At 36.3% G+C, this 26,739-nt stretch overlaps 1 protein-coding gene across 1 annotated transcript in view; it reads left to right on the top strand.

The window, feature by feature from the left end:
• Positions 1-26,739, top strand: part of TMEM163 (transmembrane protein 163) — a 1,566,064-nt gene that overhangs the window by 1,057,999 nt on the left and 481,326 nt on the right. The window contains exons 3-4 of the mRNA XM_044073660.1: positions 7,971-8,014; positions 16,212-16,303. Coding sequence (XP_043929595.1) covers positions 7,971-8,014; positions 16,212-16,303 — 136 coding nt within the window. The remainder of the gene's footprint in view (positions 1-7,970; positions 8,015-16,211; positions 16,304-26,739) is intronic.

The following is a 26,739-nucleotide window of genomic DNA, read 5'->3' as shown; positions in this document are numbered from 1 at the left end:
ATAGGTTCATAGGTAGGTACTAGGCTATCTGCCCAAGGGCATTTATAAGCCTAGCCAGAGTGTGTTGACTTTCGCCATCCCATTGATTAATTAAATGATCCTCTGTCAAGCAGAGCCAATGAAGTGATCCCAGGGATGTATTTTCTGTTACCCATCCACTCGTCAAGGTTTATCTTGAAGAGTGTTAGTGAGGGGCTCTGCCTAATGTAGTTTGGAATTTTGTTCCAAAGCATGTGGAGTCTCTGTGACAGGAATCTATCCCTCCAGCATGTTCTATTTATTGTTGTGGTGAGGTTTAGCTCACTAGAGCACGTGGCTCGCAGTAACTTGGATTTCTTTAGGTGGAGCATGTCCATCAATTTTGAGTTGGACATGGCTTTGTCAGTCAGGCAGAGATCACCTCTGAGTAAGCGATATGCCACTGAGTACAGCCGAAGTTTTTTCAGTCGGGATGCATAGGACATATGTTTGAGGCCAGTAATCCTCTTGGTGAGGTACTTTTGTGGTCTTTCCAGCTGTTGGAAGAGCCTTGTGAGTGTACATCCCAAATGGGGCATTGTACTCTATGATGGATCTGATGAGTGACGAGTAGAGGGGCACTATAACCTCTTTATTTCTATATGCAAACCCTTTAGTAATTAGATGGGCCACATAGAAAGATTTTCTAACTACTTTGGCAATATGATTGTCAAAGGAGAAATTAATATCTACCTGGGTCCCCAGAGCTCTTATTACCTCTTCTGTATTAAGGGGGCTGCCACCTATGTGGTAATTTGTGGGTGTTTTGTTTTTCCCCAAAGGGGATCACTATGCATTTTTTGGCAATTAGCTTGAGGCCATGACATTGACACCAGGTGTCCATCTCTCTAAGGCCTTTTTAGAGGATGTCTGTGTCAGCCGGAGAGTCAATTATGGCTCCCAGTTTGCAGTCATTGGTGAACTTGGTTAGCCATAGTCCTCCTGTGTTTGTCTGTACTTCTGAGAAGTATATGCCGAACAGTAGGGGTCCCAGGACCGAGCCTTGTGGGACACCACTTGTGACTGGTTTAGAGTCAGACCTGAAGCCCACTATTCTTACAGTGTGAGTTCTGTCTGTAAGCCAGTTGGCAACCCATCTCGTTATGTAGGGGGTTTATGTTCAGGCTGGTGAGTTTTTCTGTAATACCCAAGTGGGGAATGGCATCGAAAGCCTTGGCGAGGTCAAGGTAGGCTGTGTGAACCACCTATCCCTCGTCTTTGGCCTTGGTGACTGTCTCGAAGAAGTCAAACAGGTTTAGTAGGCATGATCTGCCCTTAACAAAGCTGAACTGGGTCGGGGCAAGTGTTTGGAGGTTCCCAATGTCTTTGTTAATGAGTTCCATGATGATGAGCTCCATAGCCTTGCAGACCAGGCTAGTCAGGCTTATTTAGTTACCAGGGTCAGTTGTGGCCCCTTCTTTGTGGAGAGGAATAACCATTGCTGTGCGCCATTCTATGGGCATGTAGCCTCTAGAGAGGCTGAGGTTGAACAGCATGTTTAGGTGGGGGGTTAGTTTGTTCTGTAGTTAGTGCAAAACGTAGCCTGGGACACCATCTGGTCCCAATGATGCTGTGTTTTTGGCTTTTGAAAGGGCTGTTTTCACCTGTGCGTCTGTGATTTCCGGGACACTACACTTTTCTGGTATTGTTGTGGGCCCTTTTGGGGGTGAGAGGGGGGTGAAGTTTGCACTGAATCTATCTGCCAGGATGTTAGCAATATCAGTAGGTTCAGTATATTTTGTGCTATTTTGCACTAGTTCAGTGCATATCTGCGAGTTGCCACTTAGATTCTTAACATAGCTAAAGAAGGCTCTGTGGTTATCTTTTGAATCCTTGGCTATTTTTCTTTCGAAGTTAGCCTTGGATGGTTTTATGAGGGACCTTAGTTTCTTACTGATACTAATCAGGGATGTCTTTCCATCTTGGGATTGGCTTTTTTTCTGAACTAGTTTCCTCCTTCTGTTGTATAGCCTGTTTAAGGCAGGAGTCCAACAAACTGGTTTCCTTCTCTTAGAGGAGTGAATCTTGGTTTTGCTAGGGATGGCATGAGCCATGCATCCTTGTAGGTGCTCATAGAATGCATTTGTAAAGGTTTCTGCATCTTGGGCAGCGTTATCCTTTAGCATGGGGACTATGAAACTTACCACCTCTGTCTTAAGTAAGGTAAAGTTTGCTTTAGAAAAGTTATTTTACTGTGGTTTCCTTAGTTGGGGGTGGTGGTGGGGTGTGGACATCCAAAGTGATTAGTTTATGGTCTGATCTTACCAGTGATGGGTTGACATCCGGTGTAGAACACCTGTCGCCCAGGTCGTTTGAGTTGATGAATTCCAGTAAGCGTTGGGCCTGGGAGTTTGTACTCGAGTAGATTTCCCAGTGAATGGTAGGGTAATTGAAATCACCCAATATCAGGGTGTTCGGTAGGACCTTCATGTTTTCCAGTGTCTCCAGAAAGGTGGAATGGTGGTCCTGGGTCATGGAGGGTGATCTGTAGCAGGCCACAATTTGCATTGCAGATTTGCCCAATGTTAGTTGCACATGGATGATCTCAGATATATCATGCTGCATCACTAACCTGGAGGTGTATGTATCCTTGATGAATATGGATACACCCCCTCCTTTTCTGTGAATAATGGGAATTGTATTATCAATAAATGTAGAATAATGTTTTAGAGAAGGAACGAGGTTTAAGGGAATGCAACGACTGTATAGAAGATCATATGTGATATATAATGCTTGGGCTTCCTATCAGTTCGTCAAAACTTCAGGAGTTCGAACACCATATGTTCGAACTGTGAAGTTCGAAAACTGATTATCGCGAAACCGCGGAACACTGAATTCTTTCCCAAGGAAAGAATTAGGTGGACCGTTTCTGTGGCTTTGCGATTTTCAGCACTGTGGTGGATAGTTATGGTTCGGGTTCAGGTAAGTGTGCAATTGTGTGGACGTTAGGGTTAGGGCACGGGTTAGGTGAGTTAGGGTTAGGGCGCAGGTGAGGTGGATGTACGATAGTGACAGACTTTAGTGTTAGGGTGGGATAAGTGAGTTAGGATTAGGGTGAGTGTGTGATAGTGAAGGATCTTAGGGTTAGGGTTTGGGTTAAGGTAAGTGGATAGATAGTGTATGTACAGTTTAGTGTAGGGTTAGATGTAAGATTTTAAGTGTATGTGTGTGGATTGCTGTTTTTTTGGTGTGCTTGTGTTGTGTGTGTTTTTCTTGGAACAGCGATTTTTTTCCCAGGGAAAAAATCGCTGTTCTAAGCCTTCCATGATTTTGCACTTCGAGGTTAGAAGTTTGAGTATATGGTGTTTGAACTTCTGCCGTTTTGATGAAGTGATATATACCCTAATATTTGCCACTGAAAATATAACAATATGATTTGTGTTCATTTATATAAATGTATAATTGCCTATGTTGTAAGTAGTAATTTAATAAAGATTTTGCTTGTTTATAAAAAAATTGGTTTTGGAAGGGACAGCTAAGCCAATAAATCTATGTAAATGGGTGTACCTGGCTACATAACCAGGGTCAGCAATTGAATTAACATGGGCAAATCTAGATGTTTCATTGTGCAATTGTATGAGGTTTGCCTTTTTAAAGTCTTTAATGAGGGTGGCATTGGTTACAGAGAGATTGGAAGTTTTGAGAGTAAAGGTAAACAGATTTTGGTCAGACATTAATAATGGAGGACCAAACATGGGAAGGGAGCAGACAGAAGCCATGTTTTTAAGTGCAGAGTCAAGAATCTTAATGCCTCTTTTGGGTTTGAGGACAACCTGATCCAGGACATTTTGTTTTCCATATCTAAGAAAATCACTGAGCAGAAATATAGGTGCGCCAGTCAATGGGAGGATAGTTAAAATCACCAAGGGTTAAAGAGCCCTTATTTTAGGGATATCCAGAAATAATTAAGTAATTTACCATGTCCACTTGCAGCCATGGAGGGTGATAAACAGCAGGCTATAGATGGACATTTAATTTCCTTAAGGGGCGTTGACGTTCAGTAAGCTCACTGGGAAGGGGCATCTCTGTATAACCTCTTTGAAGGGTATTAGCCCTGCTGAGCCCAGAAACTCTGGCATAGTTACTTGTAGGTCTGAATGTGCAGTAGGCACAAAACCCAGGCATAGAAGGAGTCTTGTTTAAGGATTTGAACCATATTTTAGTAAAAATACATACATGTATGTGTTCCATATACAGAAGTGACTTAAGGTTAGGCAGTTTATTGTTAAGACACCTACAACTGAGTAAAGCCACCCTTATAGCATTTAGTTTAGGAATTCTGATGTATGTCAGGCTGGAATGTTCATTAGATGCCCCCTGTGTAAAAAAGGCACAATAGGGGTAGCAAAGTCTTAGGCCAGCATGTGGAAGCCCTTGACTGAAAGACTGTCTTCTGCAAAGTGAGTTGGACTGTCAGTCACCCAACATCTATATAATTTTTCATTCCTGCATATGTAATCTATATTCTCTTTATAGTAACTATACTTTGAATTTTGTAATTTAAACATGTACTTCCATTTTGTATTGGAGCTTTTCTCCTCGGGCCTCTACTGAAAACGGATATGTATCCAGCTAGACCAGCCCGGTTAACAAATGTAAAATAAATAAATAAATAATAATAAAATATATTAAGATGCAATAAGGGATTTGCAATGCTGCCAAGTCTTAAGAATTCTAGGAAAATTGGGTAAAGGTTATATGACATCAGTATAAGACAGTTTTGTATTGTTAGTATAATGATGTTGCATTTGTATGGTCGGGGTGTGATGGTTACACGTTCACTGCAAGTAGTGAACTATGAGTGGCATGCCTCTGGAGTCATTATATATTTGCACCTTTCCCAGATGGCATCTACATGGTTTAGAAGAAGTTCATTATTAGTGAAGAGAAGACCCAATTTTAGACTGCTTCAAGAAGCCAAGTGTTAGAAGGCTGGCAATGGAGTTGGGAGGAGGGACCTGCTGGGTTTCTGTAATGCCCAATGCTGAAGTGTAAAACAGGCCACATTAGGAAATAAAAAGGACTACAGAGGTACTTATACAATTTGGGTTGCTTGGGGAGGGATACAGCAGTGATTTTTACATTAAGACAGTTTGAAGGAGGTAGTAATGTTATAGCAATGAGATACTGTGATACTAGTGTTTAAGATTTAGTAATCAGACTGTTTAACTCACAACTGTGCTGGTTTCTGCATTCCACAAGGACTGTGTTCACTTCAATGCACTTTATTTAGGCTCAGAGAACACTTGTGCCTTGCACTTGCTGAATAAAAGTGAAATGCAAAAGTAATACTAACTATAGGGAAAAATTGGAGTTGCACACACAATCCACTTTTTAGATGCACCTCCACAAGCAGTGCGTACTAAGAAAAACAAGATAAACAATAAAAAAAAGCTTTAAATTCAAGCCAGTTGTACTCCACTACCTAGGAGCAGCAGCAGTTAATCTAGTCCCACTGGAATAACCACTACCTTCTCCAAGATGATCTTTTCACTAGGGCAGAGCAGGCTGAAGCCAAACAAAACTTGAATAGAGAAGATAAGTGAAAGTCAGATAAAAGCACTTAATGTTGACAGAACAATAATCAAGCCACGTCATGCCAGGACAGATTGAAACCAAAGCTGAACAGAGAAAAACATGGGTAAAAAGCAATTAAAAATCAGCAGAACAACACTGAAACCACAATAGGTTGGAACAGGCTGAAACAAAAACTGAACAAAGAAAATAAGACAAACTCAGACATAAAGCATTTTAAAATCAGGAGAACAACACAGTATTAACAGTATTAACTTTCCTGGACTTTCTACTATGACTTGTCAAGTTACAATTCCATTAGGAAGCAACTCCACAAATACAAGTGGTTGGAAATCAACCCTATGAAAATTAACTGTAAGCATTTTCTGATGGGGAAATCGTGCGTCCCATATATACTTCTGAACTTATGTGTAATAATTCACCAGTCACACATATATGAAGAACAGAAAAATTCCCCAAAAGAAGGGAATCACTGCCAGTGCATGTTTAGAAACTGCATGAGCAGTGATTTCCTGTGGAATTCAGTAACTGTGGAGCAGAATTGTAGTTATGGTAGGGCAAAGAGGGCATTGGGTATTTGGGTGCTCAGTTGGGAGATGCTGATCGATCACTACTGCACTGTGGGATTTTTTTTTTTTTTTGCTCCCAAATTTCAGGTAGAGGGGCATGCCAGATTAGGGAATGGCACCAGGTGTACCATGGACGAGCTATGGTCCTGCTGGTGAGTTTAGCATCAGTGAGTTGTCCAGTTGTTTCCTCATAAACCACTTTCATCAAGAAGTAAAGCAGCCACTAACATGACACAGAACCAAAACCGGTTTCAGGCAGTCACCTTTTGAAGAAATTGGGATAAGCTGCATTGCAGGTAATTTCAGAAGTTCAGTCAATATGTTGGGGAGGATGTGCATGTCAGTATGTGTGTGGTGGTGGTGATGGTGTGTATGTGTCTGCAGAGGTATGAATGGAGTAGATGACTGTATCACTACGTGTGTGTGTGTGTGTGTGTGTGTGTGTGTGTGTGTGTGTGTGTGTGTGTGTGTGTGTGTGTGTGTGTGTGTGAAAAGTTGATAGGGAAAGTTTACTGCAAAATGCCATTCTGAATGTTGCTGCATTATACTGTATTACAACATTGATATAAAGACTGAATGCATTAACTTCTGTAATTTAGGATTACCTTCTGTCCCTCTTAGTCCTAAATACTCTCTGTTTGGACAGTTGTGTCCTGAAAAAATGAAAAACAGGAACTGCCCTGAGATTTTTTTTATTCAAAAAATATCTTTTGCTTTCCTTTAATAGTTATGTAAAACGTGGATGTAAAAAATTCACCTTAAGAGCATGAGTCTTGGCATCCACATTGAGAACGCACACAATAAGAAACCTGAGAATTTTTTGTAGTGTATAGAACTTTATCTGCTCCATATACTACTGGCAACAGAAAAAAGCATGTGTATTTTTTACCAGCTTTGAAAGCCAGTAAAGCCCTTGGTGAGTTTTGGCAGTACTTGGTGCCTGGCATGAGACCTGATATTAACAGTGCTTAGAAACGTGCTGAACTGTTAATACTGAGTCTTGTGCTAGAGTACAGCTTAACGTGGTTGACTTTTTCCTGATATTGAAGCATAAAGATGGTGTTCCATACACTACAAATTATTTTTATCTGAAACATCTTATTATCATATGAAAGAGCAGATACAACTCAAAGTTCTATAACAGCGAACTTTTAGCTGTGGGAAAAATTAAGCCCACTTCTTTACATTGCACATGGATATGGGTTGCCCTGCATAAATCACACGTTTATATAACAAATGTCCCAATCTGGGCATTTGGAAAGGTGGAAACCATACTGTCATTGTAAAGAAGACTTTTTTGCTTAATACATTGATGTTTATATTTTTAAGTAGCATATAGTGTTCACGATATGTTTATATTTGTCTGGCTTATATTCTTTAACTTACTTTTTCAGAAAATATCTAGCAAAATATGCAGGCTATTGGAAGTGTGATATAAGTATGAATGAGTTTATTTTATCTGTATTGGTTTTCTGGGGTAGAACACTGATCTCCACAAACCTTTTTCAGACTCCAGAAGCACTATCTGGTTAAGGGACTTGCTCACAGTCACACAATGGAGGCTGAGGAAATTGAACCTTGCACCACTAGACCACAGATAACAGCTCACTAAACAGTTGCTTATTCCTCTTAGTCAACTGATTAACTAGAGTTAATGAGATTCTGCAGTTTTGCATAACCATTTTTCTTGTATGACTGAAAGTTCTTCCTTAGGATGATATAGACTCTTTCTAGGCAGTAGGATGATTTATTTTCACCATAATTTATGACTGAATTAAATTCACAAAAAAATGTGCAATATAAGGAATTTAAGAGCTTATTAAAAGAATGGATTTCTTTTTCTTTCAGCTGTCTCCATTATGAGGTTCAGTGCATCATCCTTTGGGTTTGCGGTAAGTAGCACAAGTGACCCAAAAATATACATATGAAATAAACTTGATCTATAACAGAAGTTTCCAACACTTTGGAAGGCTATGAATTAAACCTTGGCTTGTAAATGGTATGTTCTGCGGCCCATAGACTGTGCCATTGTTATTTCAGGCCCTCTGTTGCATTAATAGTAATTTTATTTATGAGCTAAAATACTCCATTAAGTACTCTTAATGACTACATTATAGTTTACTAAGTCTCAGAATTCAAGTAGTAAGTCATATAGTTTGCATGCAGTGAGAGGCAGAATCAAATCGAGGACTGTGTGATTATTCTTGCAGCTTTAGCCTTTTATTTTATTCATTTATTTATTTATTGACATTTGTTGACTGGGAAAGTCCACTGGGTTAAAAACCCATTTTCAAGTGGAGGCCCGGAGAGAAAAGCTCCACAAATATTACAAGTAAATGAGTACATGAGTAATTAGGTATCACATGGAGAGAGCAAAGACATGTACAAATATTACATGGATACAAGCAAAGACATATACAATATAATACAATACAATATGAGCAGAAATAATACAACTCTAGATGAGAGTTGATTTAATAGACCACAGAAAGATGGGGTCCACATCATTTGTGTTTTGTCGTAGCATAAAGTTGAAAGGTTAGGTATCACAAATAATAAAGGTTATAGAACTGGTTGTAGTACAATAGAGGGTAATGTTTTAGGATTGTTTCATGGTGGCCTGTTTGTTAGGCAAGGGCAGGATGGATTGTTTAGGTAGTGTGATTTTAGTGCTGACTTAAAGTGGTTTATGCAGTCCATTTAAGTTATATGTGAGGGTAAGGCATTCCATAGCTTGGCTATGCTGTGGGAGTAAAGACATTGTCCAGCTCTTTTGATGGGTTTTGTTATAGTGAGCAGCTGTTTGTCTGAGGATCTTAGCATTCATGTGGGATTATATGTTTGTAGGATGGAGCTGAGTGCTGGCCAGTCACTAGGACTGAAATTTAATTTGTCAGCTAAGGTTAGTTGGGTATAGTGGAGGAGGTGGGGAAACTCTAGCCAATTTAATTCTGCAGCAGCGTGGCAATGATGTGAGTGGTGAGGTTTCCCTGTGGCAAATTTGACTCAGATTCAGTGGATAGACCATGTGTTGGGGTAGTAATAAGTTGTGTGAAGCTGTGTAGGTTTATACTATTGGCTGGGGTGGGGGAGATTGGGTTTAGCCAGTTGATATTAGTGTCTCTTAGGATTATGATTTCATATGAGATATTCTGATGAATCCATGAGAGAAACTCTTCTAATGTGGGGATATTGTGGCCTGGGGGTAAGTAAACTACTGTAATACATACATTGTTGTTACTATTAATATGAAGGGTTGCCATTAGAAGGTCTAGCTTTCCAAATGTGGGGATTGGTTTGGGGTAGGCTGTAATTTGTTGGGAGTTATGATACACTAATGCTATGCGGTCACCTTTTGTTTTTTGGAGTTTGTCGGAGCAAATAATATTAAATCCTGGTGGTCGTATTCCTGTGTCAGTGATGTGAGCTTTTAGCCATGTCTCTGTTACTGCAACTATGTTGGGACTGTGAGTAGTTAGCCATGCATGAAATTCAGTGATCTTATTGCAAATGCTGCGTATGTTTATTGTTATTAGGTGGATTTGTTGATTTTTTGGATCTAAGGTAGGTTTTGGTGGATGAGTTGGACCAGGATTTGGATGAATATCTCCACATTCTGCTAATGAGTGGAGAAGGATTGTAATGTGTGTTTTAGGGCTTTGTGAGGGGTATTTGTGGAGGTGTACAAGGGACAGTTTAAGTCTGGTGTTGGTGCAAAATATTTTTACTTTGGTTATACTAATAACTCAAGAGAACTCCAAAGACCAAAACGAACTACAAACAAAACCAGTCCTGCAACACAAATCCAAAGACCACACAATCGCAGTGTATTTTTAGCGCTTTCATCCACTTTTTATTATGTGAACTTCTTCAGAAAAACAATTTACCCTACCCAAACTTCATTTTATATCTTTTCTCTAATAACATACAGGAAATGACATCAAACAAATTTAAACTGAAAATTTGCTTAAATAAATACATCTGTATATCATTGGTTTTATAAAATACATTTTTTTCTAATTTTTCTTTATAGTTAAAAAAGTTGTTTTATATAAAGGAATATGTAAAATATGTACATACGAGTTTACCTATATAATAAAAAAACATTTCAAATGTATCGATTCATTTAATCCGGGTGCACTATCTGCACTTAAATACAACTGCCAAAATGCTTCTTTGCACTCTAAAATGTTGTTAAGATCACCTTCAAATAAAACCTTGTCAACCTTCTCTAAGACAAAGAAAACATTTTTTTTTTTGAAATCAGGACAAATGAGTGCATGTCTAGCAAGTGAATTTGTTTTATCTTTCTTTTTGATAGCCAAATTATGCTCATATATCCTGCATTTTAAACTTCTTACAGTTTTTCCAGTGTAATAACCTTCGCAGGACATACATGTGGCAATATATACAACATATTCACTATTGCAATTATAATAGTTTTTTGCCCAAAAAGTTTTGTTTGGGTGACTGAGAGTCACAAAGGAAGAATTGCTAATGAACCTGCATTGTTTGCAGTTTCTGCAAGCATAAGTACCCTTTTTGTTGCATCCTACTCTAGTGCTACTAGAGGTTATGTTGTTTCCAAATTCTACCATGCTTTTAATATTAGTTACCGTCTTATATGTGAATCTGGGTGCTAATCCTAATGTCACCACTAACTCTTTGTTCCCAAGTATAACTTTCCAATTGTTCTCTATGAAGTTTTTAATGTGCCACATTTCATTAACTACAGGTATGGGAAAGGCACTCATGTACTTCAAAGATTTGTTTTCTAGTTCACCTAATGTATTGTCAATCACTGGACCTACCATTATATCAGTCGAGAGTGCAAAATAGGAGAAGCCACCCCCCTTCTTAATACCATAACTTCATTTTCTATCTTTTTTAACCACTCCAGGGTGTAACCTCTAGATGTGAAAAGTGATCTCAAAAAAATAACTTCTTCTGAATAAATATCATTGTCAGAAGTTAGTCTACTAAGTCTGATGATTTGTCCTTTAATGACTCCCCTTTTTATGTGTTGTGGATGTAAACTGTCTGTGTAGATATTGATTAGTGAATACTGGTTTTCTGTAAACCCTACTCACAAACTTCTTTCTCTCCATGTCTATACTTAAATGTAAATATAGATAGTTAATGAATTCCCCAAATCCACTGATTTTTAAATCCAAAAAATCTGTAGTGGAATTGAGGTCCGTAACCAGATCCACAAATTCCTCCTAGTTTCCATTCCATATAAAGAACAAATCATCTATATATCTATAGGAGATTTGAACTTTGTTGAAACTAGGGTGTTGATTTTGAAACTTCAGTTCCCCAGTTGGCCATAACTAAGTTTGCAATCGCAGGTGCTACCCTTGCCCCCATTGCTACTCCGGAAACTTGTTTGTACAAAAGTTTATTGAATTTGAAAAAAATGTTGTTTAAAACCAAATCCATCAAACTACAAACAGTATTAACTTTTTCACCAGTAAAGTTAGTGTTGGTAGTTAGATACTCTCTAAGATATTCAATACCTCTTTCTTGGTCCATCAAAGTGTATAGGGACTTAACATCTAAAGTACCAAAATAAATTTGTCTTTCTGTTATGTTGTGATCTCTCAGAATTTCTAACAAGTGCCATGAATCTCTGAGGTAATACTTTGATTTCTGAACAATGGGATTAAGGATGTAATCTAACCATACTGATATATTTTCTGTTTTTGAATATTTAGCCAAAATGATTGGTCTAAATGGAGGATTTTTGTGGTTAGTTTGAATTTTTGGAATGCCAAAAAAAGAAGCCATTTTTGGATGTTCAACCAATAAATAGTTGTAATTTTCATTGTCAATTTCACCTTGACTAAACATGTCAAAAAGTGTAACATCCAACTTTTTGTAACTTGTATTGACTTCTTCACAACTGACCCTTTTATGTGTCTGTATCTTCTAACATAACCTCCATGGAACTTTCATAATCTTTTGTATTCATGATGACAATTTTTCCACCTTTGTCTGCTCTCATAGTTCTAATATCTGGGTTCTTACTCAAGCTATGCAATGTATTGTGCTCATCTTTAATAAGATTATCCTTGTAATCTCCATAACTAATCTTCCTGAATTCACTCCCACATATACTCTGAAAAACTTGGAGAGTAGTTTGTAGGGGAGGGTTGAAAGTGCTAGGCTTACTTGGCCTGTCATCTAGATTTTTATTTGTTATACTAGTCTGCAGTATATAGCCTGAAATCTATTAAACGTTTTCCTATATTCATGTTACCAGCAGGAATAAAAGAAAATCATTTTTTCAATACACTTTCTAATTCTAATGACAGGGAAATATTAGATAAATTAAGAATGCCAAGACAATAGTTTTGTACACCTTTTTTGTTTACCATTTTTTTCTGTTTTTCCCCCTTCCCTTCCTCTTGTTTTGAGTGGAATTGAACCACTTTGATGGCCGTTTGTTCTCTGATTTGTCCATCAGAAAAGGGCCATTGTTATAACCAGTATAAGTATTGTCTAATAAAACAGCTTGTGCATAACTTGCCCTATTTTCATTGTTGTTTCTATTTTGGTCCATCGATGAACCTTCACTTTGTATAACTGGAACATTATTACTATCCCTTTCTAAATTTGACATATTTTGGTTAAGAATCACCTTTTCAGTGTTGATAACACTACTGTCAGATGGTTGTGTCGATACGTGGCTGTTCCCAGGACCACAGTTGTGTGTCACTGATTTCTCATGTGTCCCTTCCTGAGCAATATAAGCCTGATTTAATTTATAAGCAAAAATGTCTCTCTTTAATTTGGACTGCTTTCTAGAAATAACCGTAGCCCTGTGTCTATCAGCCTTCGCTTCTAGACCATTGTATAATTCAATAAAGTCTTTAAAGCAGCCATAATTCTTTATTCGTTCATCCATTAGTTTAACGTTCTCCTTAACTTTAATGACCTCTTTGCCATAATGTACCACTAGGATATGCATCATGTTCAAACCATTCTCATTGTATAGATCTATGAGAGTTTTACTCAATTCATCCCCGGACATGACACAATTTGGAAATTTTGCGGTTCTTAGGCCCTGAGTACAACTTTATGTGAGATGCATTCTTCTAAGTATTGTATTTCTAGATCTAATGTCACATACTTAAAAACATGCATCTCCATTTTGTAAATCGCTTTTTTACAATTCACAGTGTCCAAAAATGTATTATCATTAGAATGGTTACTTACATTAACATTTGTAGTAATGTCTGCCACTGTAGTGAAAGGATTGCCATTCTGTTTGCACACATAATTCCATACGTTTGCCTCAGTAAAACACGCTCGCCTGTTTAAAACACCATGTTCAATGGTATCACTGTTTGATTTACCATCGTTTACGTGGTGATGTAAGATGTTACAGCACACCTGTCTCGCATCAACCGTATCGTTCATATTTTGCTGCAAACTGGCATGATGATCCAAACTGTCCTTTACTATCTTAGTGATAGTTTTCACCAGTTCATCTTTGTGATTAAACAGATAAGAACCACTCGCACCACTTTCAGGAATCGGGTAGGTAGACAAGTTCAATAGTGTGTCCTGACTTGAAACTTCTGAGGCCATTGGATAGTGCCCAGTTGCTGGAAATAATAAAACCAAAACTCAAGAGAACTCCAAAGACCAAGATGAACCACAAACAAAACCAGTCCTGCAACGCAAATTCAAAGACCACACTATTGCAGTGTATTTGTTAGCGCTTTTATCCACTTTTTTTACGTGAACTTCTTCAGAAAAACAATTTACCCTACCCAAACTTCCTTTTATATCTTTTTTCTAATAACATACAGGAAATGACATCAAACAAAACTTTGGAACAAAGAGTTAGTGGTGACATTAGGATTAGCACCCAAATTCACATATAAGAAGGTAACTAATATTAAAAACATGGTAGAATTTGGAAACAACACAACCTCTAGTAGCACTAGAGTAGGATGCAACAAAAAGGGTACTTATTCTTGCAGAAACTGCAAACAATGCAGGTTCATTAGCAATTCTTCCTTTGAAACTCTCAGTTACCCAAACAAAACTTTTTGGGCAAAAAACTATTATAATTGCAATAGTGAATATGTTGTATATATTGCCACATGTATGTCATGCGAAGGTTATTACATCGTAAAAACTGTAAGAAGTTTAAAACGCAGGATAGATGAGCATAATTTGGCTATCAAAAGAAAGATAAAACAAATTCGCTTGCTAGACATGCACTCATTTGTCCTGATTTCAAAAAAATGTGTTTTCTTTGTCTTAGTGAAGGTTGACAAGGTTTTATTTGAAGGTGATCTTAACAACATTTTAGAGTACAAAGAAGCATTTTGGCAGTTGTATTTAGGTGCTGATAGTGCACCTGGATTAAATGAATTGATAAATTTGAAATGTTTTTTATTATATAGGTAAACTGATATGTACATATTTTACATATTCCTTTATATAAAACAACTTTTTACTATAAAGAAAAATAGAAAAAAATGTATTTTATAAAACCAATGATATACAGATGTATTTATTTAAGCAAATTTTCAGTTTAAATTTGTTTGATGTCATTTCCTGTATGTTGTTAGAGAAAAGATATAAAAGGAAGTTTGGGTAGGGTAAATTGTTTTTCTGAAGAAGTTCACATAATAAAAAGTGGATGAAAGCGCTAAAAAATACACTGTGATAGTGTAGTCTTTGGATTTGTGTTGCAGGACTGTTTTGTTTGTGGTTCGTTTTGGTTATACTAATGGTACAGGATACAAATAATGAGTGTGAGATATCTGAATAACTAGCTTTGGTAACATCTATTGGAAGAGCTTGGGTGCTAGAAGTTTGAGGTATAAAATGTATGGTGGTATTTGTAGAGGTAGCATATGTTAGTAGGACTAGAAGTGCAGTATGAGATATAATGGAGATAATGAAATTATTCTAATGGGGTGTGTACATGGATTAGGCCATTTGGGAGGAGTGACTTCTAATGTTTTAGATGACTAGGGGTGAGTATTGATTGCAGGTGAAAGGTAGAGGGAGCTAATTGGCTGAGTAATTAGTGGGAGGACCTGGGTAGAGAATAAATCTAATCTGCCAGGTGTCATAAATTGGTCACCTCTGTTATACATCTGGAAACAAAGATGTAACAATAATTATGCTGAAATACAATATTTTATTGTGCAGAAAAGTGAAATGTTTATATTTTATGTTATATGCATATATGTACAAAATTAATGTAACTAGCTCATCCCATAATAAAAAAAATCTGCTGAATAAAGTTTCATTACCTTCAAATGAATAAGCTCATGAATTATATTGTTTTAGTCAATTATTTTGACATAAAATATTTAAATCAAGCTTTTAATTCATATCTTACACTGCAATAACTCATATTTAAAATATATCTTAAAATGCTTATTCTGGCAGCTTTAGGCTTTTCTGCTAATCTGCCAGGCATAATAGGTTGGTCACCTTTGTTATATATCCTTACACAAACATGTAACAATAATTATGTTGCAATAAAATATCCTATTGTGCAGAAAAGTCTAATGTTTATATTTTACGGTATATGTAGATATGTACTAAGTTAATGTGACATAAAATATTTAAATTTAGCTTTTAATTCTTATCTTACGTTGGAATAACTCATATTTCAAAAATATATCTTACACTGTCCATTACTAGCAGTGCTGTGATATTTGGTATAGCAACAAATCCTGCTCTATATTTAGGGTTCATTTTTTTATACAAAAATCGTGCTATAAACAATGCGTTTTGTCTTGGTTTTCATTTCGGTGACTAAAGTTTGTTTTAGATAGGTAATGTGAGTGAACATGCTACAGCTATGTAATGAAAAATTTACATCAGCAGAATGATTGCCCACCTAAAAGTAAATTCCATGATCAGTAACCTCATAATTCATTATTTTTTAATCAGTTCATTTTATTTGTGATGCAAGTCATTCTGATTTTATGAGTTGATAATTTATAGGTACACTGTCCTTTGTAAACTGTTCTTTATTATCTTAATATTCTATTATCTCAGTAGTATTTTCTAATTAATCATTTGTTTTTTATGACTTATTTCTTTTAGTTTGATGCAACGCTGGATGTTTTATCCTCTGCGATAGTGTTATGGCGTTACAGTAATGCAGCTGCAGTGCATTCAGCACACAGAGAGTACTTGTAAGTGTTGCATGCCTATGGTATTCCTACATGATACACATTCATTTTTTTCAGAACATTAGATGTGCAGACTGCTAGCCAAATGCCCCTAAACAATGCCACTAGACATTTGTTTTTGTTATGATGTGACCTTAACTGCATCTCTAAGTAACAGTCATCACTTTGCGGTAAAAACAAAGAAAATTTATTTTTTAAATATGAGTTATTTCAAATTGTACTAAGAATTCTATACTAAGAATGCTATCTCCACAAAATTAAAAATGATAGACAAACTACCCTACTTAAAAATAGAGCTCAAACAATACCTAAGTCAATCCTGAACCTGCTCATCTCCAGGCTGACTATTTCTCCCATGACCTCACACCTTTGCTAATTTAAAATCCTTCCACCTCCTTGCCGAAGATAACACCCCAACCCCCTTTTACAACCTCACTGACATTTATTCATCCACTTCATGTCTTGAATGTCACCTACCCATTTTACCTTTCTATAATCTAATATGTTTGCCCCTGGAATCAACAATTTAAATCCCCTTTCAGTCTCTTCCACATTACCTACACTCTTTCAATCACTTTTTGACAATTTCCCTCACCTTATTTTGTCTATGAAATTTCTACGTCCTTTTCACTGACTCTCAAGCTCACTCTTCAAACATATATTTCTCTGTCACTTAAGTCAATATCTTTCATCAATGAATATATTATCTTAATGTAATGATCCTAGCTGTTAATATAAAATTTGTTGCAGGTAACTACTTTCCAAATCAGATGTACTGCATAAAGCTGTCCTTTATTAATCTGCATACAACCCATTCTGAAAACAATATTGTTCTTAAAAATGAAAATGTTAATCACAAATGTTATGTAGTGGAGCTTTTCTCCCAGGGCCTCCACTGAAAGTAGGTAACACCCTGTCAGACTTTCATGATGAAGAAAGACAATAAATAAATAAATGAATAGATAAATCAGAATTCTTTAGATGCTAGTTTCTCATTTTATCTTACTTCCTATATTAAATATAGAATACAGATTAATGAAGGGTGTCTGTAGTAAATGCATTTGTTTCATGAAAGTTGGTAACATCCTTTATTTGATAACTTGTTTTCAAGTTTTTGAGTATGAAAACTTAATTGTGCAGATGTATGTAAGTGGCCATGGTTTTTACTCCATGACAAGCAGAAACAGTAACCTGACAATAATTAATTTATTTTGTACTTAACAAGCTCCTACATTTTTTCTCTTTCTTAGAAACAGAAGCTAAATAACACTCATTATAGTTAAGCCTGAATTCTACTGATTGTCTAATACTCGTAAATGCAATCTACTCACCATATTTCTACATATTTTACCTACCTTTTGAACCTACTGTTAAATAACTTTGCACAAATATCTTATGTTTTCTTCAACTTTTTCTGATTTAAACTATTTAAAATGAGTGATGTTTATTGTTATTCTCAAAAAATCTGGTTGTACAATATTGTAAAATAGGGTGTTTTTAACAACTCCTCTACTTGTTGTCAAAGTGAAATTCCTTGAAAATTACATGTGTAAAAAAAGACATCAAGGAGCATAACTTCATTCACTGTTCTCTATAGGAAAAGCTTGGTGGTGTGATGTCTACATGTTAGCTAGGATTCCCTTGTTTTGGGAAAATTATCCCCTCTTCAAGTGAGGGAAACCATGAAGTTGGTATATATATATATATATATATATATATATATATATATATATACACATACACACACACACACACACACACACACACACACACACACACACACACACACACACACACACACAATTCTTTATCCATTGTATTCCATATATCTGTTTCAACTCCTTTATAAAAACATACATAATCATGTGCACATTCGTTTTTTCAATATTCTGTTTATTTCAGGAGTGTCAGTGAAACAAACGATATGACACTTGCCTTTGGTGTTGGAAGAACAGAAGGCCATGGGTTGTTTTCCTACTCCTGATTAATATATTGTTGTCACTGTGGTGCAGCATTGAGGTGGAGTGTGCCATACTTTGAGTAAAATGTAACACCGGGGTCTCATCTGCTTCTGTTAGGGTAGCTCAGGTTGATATAAAAAATCCCACAACAGATACTGAAAACAGTATTTTTTTATTTATATAACCTACACTTGCTATTTACATAACTTTACACTATTTTACAATAATTTCAATATTTGCACATTATGTTTATAGTATTAACAATATTTATAATATTTTGTATATATATATATATATATATATATATATATATATATATATATATATATATATATATATATATATATATATATGTGCAGTGATACAACTCCTTTTCAAGCTACCAAAATACAAAACTGAATTTAATTCTTTAACCCACCCTTTTTCTACAACCAGAATCTTATCCTTTCCCAAATGTCTACAAGAGTCCATCTTTTATTAAACTTCCCTTAATCTTTCATTCCAGATTTCCCATGTCACCCAAAACATTTTTATACATTTTTTCCTTCATAGTAAAACATTCTTTCCCATAATATATGTACAAAATCATATTCTTGTTCATATCTTCTTTTATGCTTATAAGAATATTTTCTTTTCCACCCAATCCCAGACTGTTTTGTCCTTTCACATCCAAAAAAAAGTTCTGCTGTTTCTATTTGATTACAATATATACAGAGCGTATCACACATTCTCTTATACAACATACTCCATTTTACAGGAATGTATTAATAAATATCTCCATAAAAATCCTGTCATGTCTTAACACACCAAACTCTCAACTTTGTTTTCCTTATAATCTTAACTACCTCATTTCATACCATTCTTTCCTATTTTTCTAATTCTTTGACATTTGTTTTCCATAAAACATTTTTCTGGTGTTCTTTAACTTCTTCCTTAATAAACTTTTTCCCCTTTTTCCTACTTTCACTCAGTAACATAGCTGAAGTGGGATGATAGAGGCAACTGCCCTGGGCACAATGTGTCGGAGGGTGCAATCAGCTGATCCAGTTCTTTCATTAATGTTTGTGTGTGGTCTAAACTGTTGCAACTGCTTGCTACATTATAGCATGCAGTGTGCTACTGTTCCAAAGGAAAAAAAAAGTCTTTTTTTTTTCTTTTTAAACTAAAACCTGAGCACTGTAGCACTCCATTCGGGGAGACTATAAACTGTAGCAACTGTTTACTGCATTGTTTTTTGTTTAAAAAGGAGAAATTGCCTTTTTTTTAAATAAAGCATGAGCGCTCTTCATCTGAAGAGCTGGTGGTTGGCATTGGTTCATAGTACTGACTAAGGGCGCTGGTTGAACCAGATATTTTTCTGCTTTCACTTTAGCCCAAAATACCCCATACTTCAAAAATTGTTTGTAATCTTTTTTTCTCTCATTTTACATCTCAGCACCCAAATGTAAGGACTACAAGAATTGATGAATATATCACAGCTGTGATTGGAACTTACCATAAATTTAGATGTTTGAGTAAATTCATTGTTCTCATCCAGGTAGCCTCCCACCTTCCCCCTTATTTCTCTTAACTTGGTCTTGATGTCATATGTATTGGATGTCTCCCTACTTCCTTTTAAGTAGTTTCTCCCCAGGCCACATTATTTTCTTTGTCTGCCTATCACCTGGAGAGTGGGATTTGGGTAATGTGGGATTGACCTGGAGCAGCTGTAGCTGTTCATCTGATCCACTGAGGTTCTGGCACCAGGATCTTTTCCTTAGCCATTATGGGGGAAAAGAAAGATCTGACTAAGATATTTTTCCAATGCACCTTTATGCTACCAGTGTACTGATGCTGTTCATGGAAGAAACTCTTGGGATGGAAAAGCTTCAGAAGTTGGGGCAGGCGTAGACTACCTGCACACAGGATAACTCAAATATGAGGACTACAACAGTGAATCTATTCAAACATCTACATTTATAAGTTCATAACATAACTGTACTTTCCTCAAAGGCAGTCCAACTTATCTTCTGCTTAAGACTGGTTAAAGTATAGTAGCTAGATTACTTTTCATGTTGTATGATCTTTTCAAATTTCAAATAATAGAAATTGCACAACTCTGATGTGCACTATTTCTGTACCACAGAATTTAATAGTGTGTATGAATTATGTTTGGTATTCTGAAGGGGAGATTTGAAAATATTTCAGAAAGGAGAGAGGACTCAATAAAGTTGTACACATTTTTCAGAACAGAGTCCTACAGACAATATATTACATATTATGGAATGGATTTGCATCTGTTTCTCAAGTAGACAAACTTGCATATGCAATTGGCTTTGCGGGAGTATCATTAAAATGAATATGTGTTTTAAGCAATTACTCTAGCATTAAAAAGAGGCTAATAGCTTGCATCATTTCAATGTCAACTAGTTAATTATTTCCTGAGTGATGAATATTGATACATAAATGGGCATCATTCTTTACTGGGTAGCACATTTTTTGTCTGTGTTTAAATCTGTTCTAGAAATAGCAGGCAAACGTTGTTATCATTGATTTGCATATATAATTTTTTTTTCTAAAACATTACTATATTCTTAATCCGTACATAAAATAGTATTAACTGCTAGGAAATTATTAAAACATTTTTGCCTAAAGCACAAGAAAAACTCCACGGATTAATTCTATACACTAATGACCATTTAATAATTCAAATAATTTTTTGTTTGCTTACATTAATTTTTTGTTTTATTTTCTTCTTTGGCAAAGATGACAAATCACTTTTAATTTTGGTATTGGAATTGACTGAAGAGACCATCCTTTTGCTTTAGATTAGTTTTGATTGTAGACAGACTTGCTTAGTATTTTGACGTAATCAAAACTATTAACTGCACATTTTACTGACCTGCTGTGACGTATTTTTCAATAATGCTTTGCATTTGTGGATGCACTTTCAAGACTGCTTTCATTTAATTTTATAAACTAATTTTGATGTTATGTCCTGCCTTCAGTCTTGGCACATACCCCAAGCACACATCCCTATTTATATTGAAACCACCCAGAAATATTTTCCTTTAATAGATTTTTTACTGTAGGCAATTTATCTGACTTTTTTTATTAAATTATTTCATATAATTAGTAATTATATTTTACCCATTTGTGAGTGTGGCATCACTAGTACGGTTTTCCATGTGAAAGTGGGAAAGAAACAAAACTGTTTAAAAAAGAAAAAAACATGCACAACTGCCACCATGGTAAAACTGAAGTAAACCATACCATGGGCATGGAACATTTTGATATTTATTCCCTCCTGCCTACAGTGTCACACCTTGATAGACATAAGTCTACCATAGCCTCACCCCTTGTACTGAGTTATTGCTTAAATATTTATGTAAATTTAAAGGCAGGGATTAATTTTAATAAACAATTGTAAAAGGTGGATATCGGCATGTTGAGACAATATAGAAATTGTCTCACGTTTACCGGCAACCACATATTCTTAAACAGGCAGACACAGTATGTGAGCTGTGTACTTATACAATGACACTGGAGGCTAAACTCTAGCATACAAGTGCATATCAGGTTGTTAAAACCAAGCACACAACACCCATCTCACATAGCACAAAGTACACGAGTCACTTTAAAAGCAATGTTCCTAAACAAAAAGGAATGTATAGACCACTCATTGTCAAAGTTATGCCTCTGCAAGCTCAAAGAAACTCAGATAAAGCAACATCTAATACCACACATAATGTCAGTTTTAGTGGCGCTCCAAATACTAAAGCCCTAAAGCAAGCAAATACTCCTCCTAGGACATCGTCATAGGGGACTACATTATAAGATATATTGATTCCCGTTTAACTGGGCTGAACAAGAAGAAAACTGCTAGTCACTTATCTGGAGCCAGGATCTGCCAAATCACTCATGCACTCAAGTCATTACGTCACAGGTACCAGTATGATTCCATTAATGTCCACTATGTGAAGAGAGACATTATGGAGGTTTCACACTATGTACCTCAGGCTGGTATGAGCCTATGATTGAGCAACATATTACCATCACCAAGAATGATGCCACAATATGAGCAAAAGATGATTGACTTTAACAACTGGCTGTCTTTCAGGTGTCATTCTAAAGGGGTCCAATATTTTCCATCTTGGGAGGACATGGTTAAAAGATCACGTTGCTTTTGCCAAGGATGGTCTGCATCTTTCCCATCTAGACTTTTGAATACTGGTTAAAACTTTATCCACCTCCATAGTGCCTTTTTAGGCAATGCTAAATTGACAAACCTTCTGACATAGTGATGGGTGCTTAACAAGCCTGCCTTTTCCCAGTTTTTGGAGTATGTCCCATGCACTATATACTAATGATGACTGCTGAGCCTTCCATGAAGCAGAACTTACCCACAGTCTGTGTAGTTTACCCAAAAGGGTGAAACCCAAGTGAGAAAACTTCACCATGGGTAAGTAATTTGTGTCAACCATAGGCAAGCAGTGATTGTTAGTATCCTACATTTGAGTTATTTTAAAAATACTTTCTTTTTTACCTTTTCCATCAACTCCAGTTTACAGTGGCCCTCTTTTGAATGCCTTTGCACAAACCAGGAAATACAGAAATCATTAGTACACAGTGAGCAAGTACATGTTCTTGTGCGTGCTCACTGTCATGCAAGGCACAAAGCATTTTTAGTTCATGCCGCTGAGGTGTGACATTAAGTTATTGTAAGTGTGTGTGTGTGTGTGTGTGTGTGTGTGTGTGTGTGTGTGTGTGTGTGCAAATGGAGTTATTTGCTTTTTATGTATGTATGTATGTACATATATATATATATATATATATATATATATATATATATAATTTCATAAAAGTGCTGCTGGCACCTTAATAGAAGCATGTGTGATCAGGTAATGCTGCTTGGTAAATACAGCATGATTAGAGGAAACTGCATTTTACCACTAATAAAAATACTTTGTTTAGCCAGTCAGGTTACCCTTTCCCCAAATGTCAGACTAGTTTCAGAAATTATGTATAATACTTAATAGGCAAATTTTGTAATGCCTGAAATCAGTATATACTTATTCTCTGTTACAAAGTAGTAATTACTTAAAATAGTGGCATGTCAAAAGTGGCTGATATTATAGATGTACTGTGTAAATGTTGTCACATGCAATAGCTTACTCATGTATAGTGCATCACAAGTCACCCACAGAACCTACTGTAACTGAAAATAAATGAAAAAGAAATAGAAACATAAGAACATACTAGGCAAGTTATCATGGGGACCATAAGATGCCTAGCCATATATATCTTTAAGAAGACACATTCAAATGTTTTACCCCCCTTTTGAAGCACTTAATAGTGTTCACTTCCCAAACAGTGCAGGGCTGTACATGAGACCCCTTATATAAATTAGCATCTACACATCCAGTCATCAAAACTAGCTTCAAAGATAGTCAAATCAATACTTTTCTTGACTTATAGTGGTACATTATTCCATAGGCAGAGAGGAACCTACTTCTGCAGTGAGTCTTATTTGTTGGTCAAGATTTAGGTCCCTATTATAGCTATTTGTAGAACCACTGTATTTAGAAATAAACTGGGTATCAGATTATAGTGGATCTTTCATGGCTGAAAAAGTGAGATTCAGATCACCAAAGGGCAGTCTGTAGGCTACTGATTATATGGATAGTTGTGCTGATCTGTCAGGATAGTTGAACAATTTAATTCCCTAAATTTTCTTGGTTAGAAACCTTTGGGGTTTTTCCAGGCGAGGTACATACTTGGATTTATTAATAACCAAAGGAGCATTGTATTTGATAATGGATCTTATAAGGGAAGAGTACAGTGGTCGGGTGACTTCATTCGATCTTGAAGGTAATCCCTTGAAAATGAACTGGGTCTGATGGAAGGATTGGCTGACTACAATGAAAACATGACTGAATGAAAGAGATTTGAGCACATACAGGTCTTGTATAACCTTATCTTTCTGAACTGCATATGAAGTGGGAGCAGTTTTTCTGCTGAATGTTCCTGGGCTGTACTTTTGTTCATTTAGCTTTAGACCATTTTCCTGCACTAGGCATGTACATATTTTAGACCTTGTTGGAGATGTTTTATATCACCAAATGAGTAAATAACAGTGCTTAGTTTGGAGTCATCGGCAAACTTGGTCATCCATACTTTTGAGGGGTCTATATTATAATAGTGAAAATCCCTTTAAGCGAATACAAAAACACTGACATATATTGCGCGAACCATGAATATGCCGAACGTGCCAAACCACGAAATACAAAAGGTTGACCCCAACATACTGCCTACCCAAACAAAATAAATAAACCACATACATACACTAACCAAAATCCTACTTCTAACCCTAAAGTAAAGCACCAAAACCCTACGTCTAACCCTACACTAAACCTTACAGACATTACTATCTATGCACTTACCTTAACCTGCACCCTAACCCTAAGGTCCGTAACTATCGCACACTTACCCTACAGCGATATACCAAAAGGAAACAAATAATCCACACACATACATTTAACAAAACCCTAATTCTAACCCTACGCTAAACCTGACATACATTACCTATCTATGCACTTACCTTAACCCGCACTCTAACCCTAAGTTCCATAACTATCGCACACTTACCTTACGGAGCTGTACCGCAGATGGGCCAACAATGACACTTTGACTTTTTGAATTTTGCGGTTTAGTATGTTCGGCATAATCGGGGTTCGCTCAATATGTGTCGGTCTTTTCGCATTCGCTTAAAAGGATTTTCACTAATATAATACAGACCCACTTTTGAGATATTGGCTTGATGTCTGCAAAAATAAATGCATGACAGAAAAAGGCCCAGCACTGAACTCTGTGGTACCACACTAGTGACAATCATATATTCAGAGAGGATACCAGCAACCTTCTCAGTCTAGGATATGTTGGATAGCCAGTATGAAATCCAATGGGCAATGGAGGGAATTAAATCAAGTTTGTCTAATGTTTCAGTAATACCAGCATCGAGGATGGTGTCAAAACCCTTAGCCAGGTTGAAATCAACATTGTGCAGTCAATGACCACTGTCTACAACCTCTGTACTCTTTAAAAAAAGCTTACTTGGTTCAGGAGACAGGAACCACCCTACAGAAAAACAGAATGGCTGAAATCTAGGTCAGTTAATTTGTCTCTATCTACCAAAATGACTTCTGCTATGATACATTCAATGGCTTTTCATCCAAGACTGGTGAGGCTAATGGGCCTATACTTACCTAGGCCTGTAGAAGAACAATCTCTGTGTAGGGGAGTTATGGTGGATGTTCTACAGGTATCAGCCTTAAGGCTGAGTTTGAACAGTTTAAGAAGATGCTTGGTAGTGCACATGTGGCACTGATGAAAATGTTTAGTCTCATGGAAATCTTATTTTCAGCCTTGACTAGGATTTTAAGTGTATTTCTGAAGTGATTTAATGAGATAATAAATGTTAAGAAACTGGAGACAGCAATATTGATAGACTGGAAAAAGATCTAAATTTGTAAGCTAATATTTATTTATTTTATTTTATTTGTTTTGACTTTTATTTAGCAGGATAGTCCGTCTGGGTTTTGTACCCATTTTCATCAGAGGCCTGGGAAGAAAAGTTCCAGGTATAGATCACACTTCATGTTGCAATACATAGATAATTTACATTTGTAACAGTAAATACAAAATTACATTTGAAGCACTAATACATAGAGTCAAATATTTACAAAAGTACAGATAAACTGGCTACATAGATTCAAATATTTACATAACTGAGAGGCAACATGGTAGATGTGATAGAATGAAATAGGTTGACACGAGAGTCTAAGATTGTTAAGTGGATGTTTAGTTTCAGATATACTAGTGAAGATAGATGTGATACCCAAGTATTGTGAGAAGAGAGTTATACTGAATCCAATAAGACTATGCTAGATAATTTGATTAAATATGTATTAGAAACAGATGGAGGTTGTGATATAGACTTTTCATCGAGGTACAAAGCACAGGGGTGAGTTTTTTATGTGGATACATTACAGTTTAAGGAGAGTTAGGGGAAATCTGAAGACAATAAAGGGATTATAGAGATACTAAGAGATATTTGATATGAATGTTTTCATGGATAATGGGTCAAAAGAAAATGTCACCTTTAAGAAGGATGTTAGATGGTTATATTGGTATAGAACAGGAGCAGAACCATACCTTTCTAAGTGGTCTTTTAGACAGAGTTTGAAAGACTGACAATTGATGGTTGTTCTTGTGGTAGTAGGGAGGGAATTCCAGGCTTTAATGAGAAAGTAGGAGTAAATGGAATGTCCTGCTGGTTTATTTGGTCTACTGATAGTAAGTTGCTTTTGGTCATTTGATCATAGAAGGCGAATGAATGAGTAGTTTTGTGAGGTTGGATTTATACATTGGCTATACCTTTAGAATATGAATTTGCTGTATTAGTGGGGTGAACACAGTGCCTTGTTAAGGATTATTCCT

Source organism: Protopterus annectens, chromosome 6.part0, assembly GCF_019279795.1.
Source record: "Protopterus annectens isolate FY-2018-M chromosome 6.part0, PAN1.0, whole genome shotgun sequence".
NCBI classification, from domain to species: Eukaryota; Metazoa; Chordata; order Ceratodontiformes; family Protopteridae; genus Protopterus; species Protopterus annectens.
The sequence above is the reverse complement of the archived record's forward strand: the minus strand, read 5'-3'. Positions and strand labels throughout refer to the sequence as shown.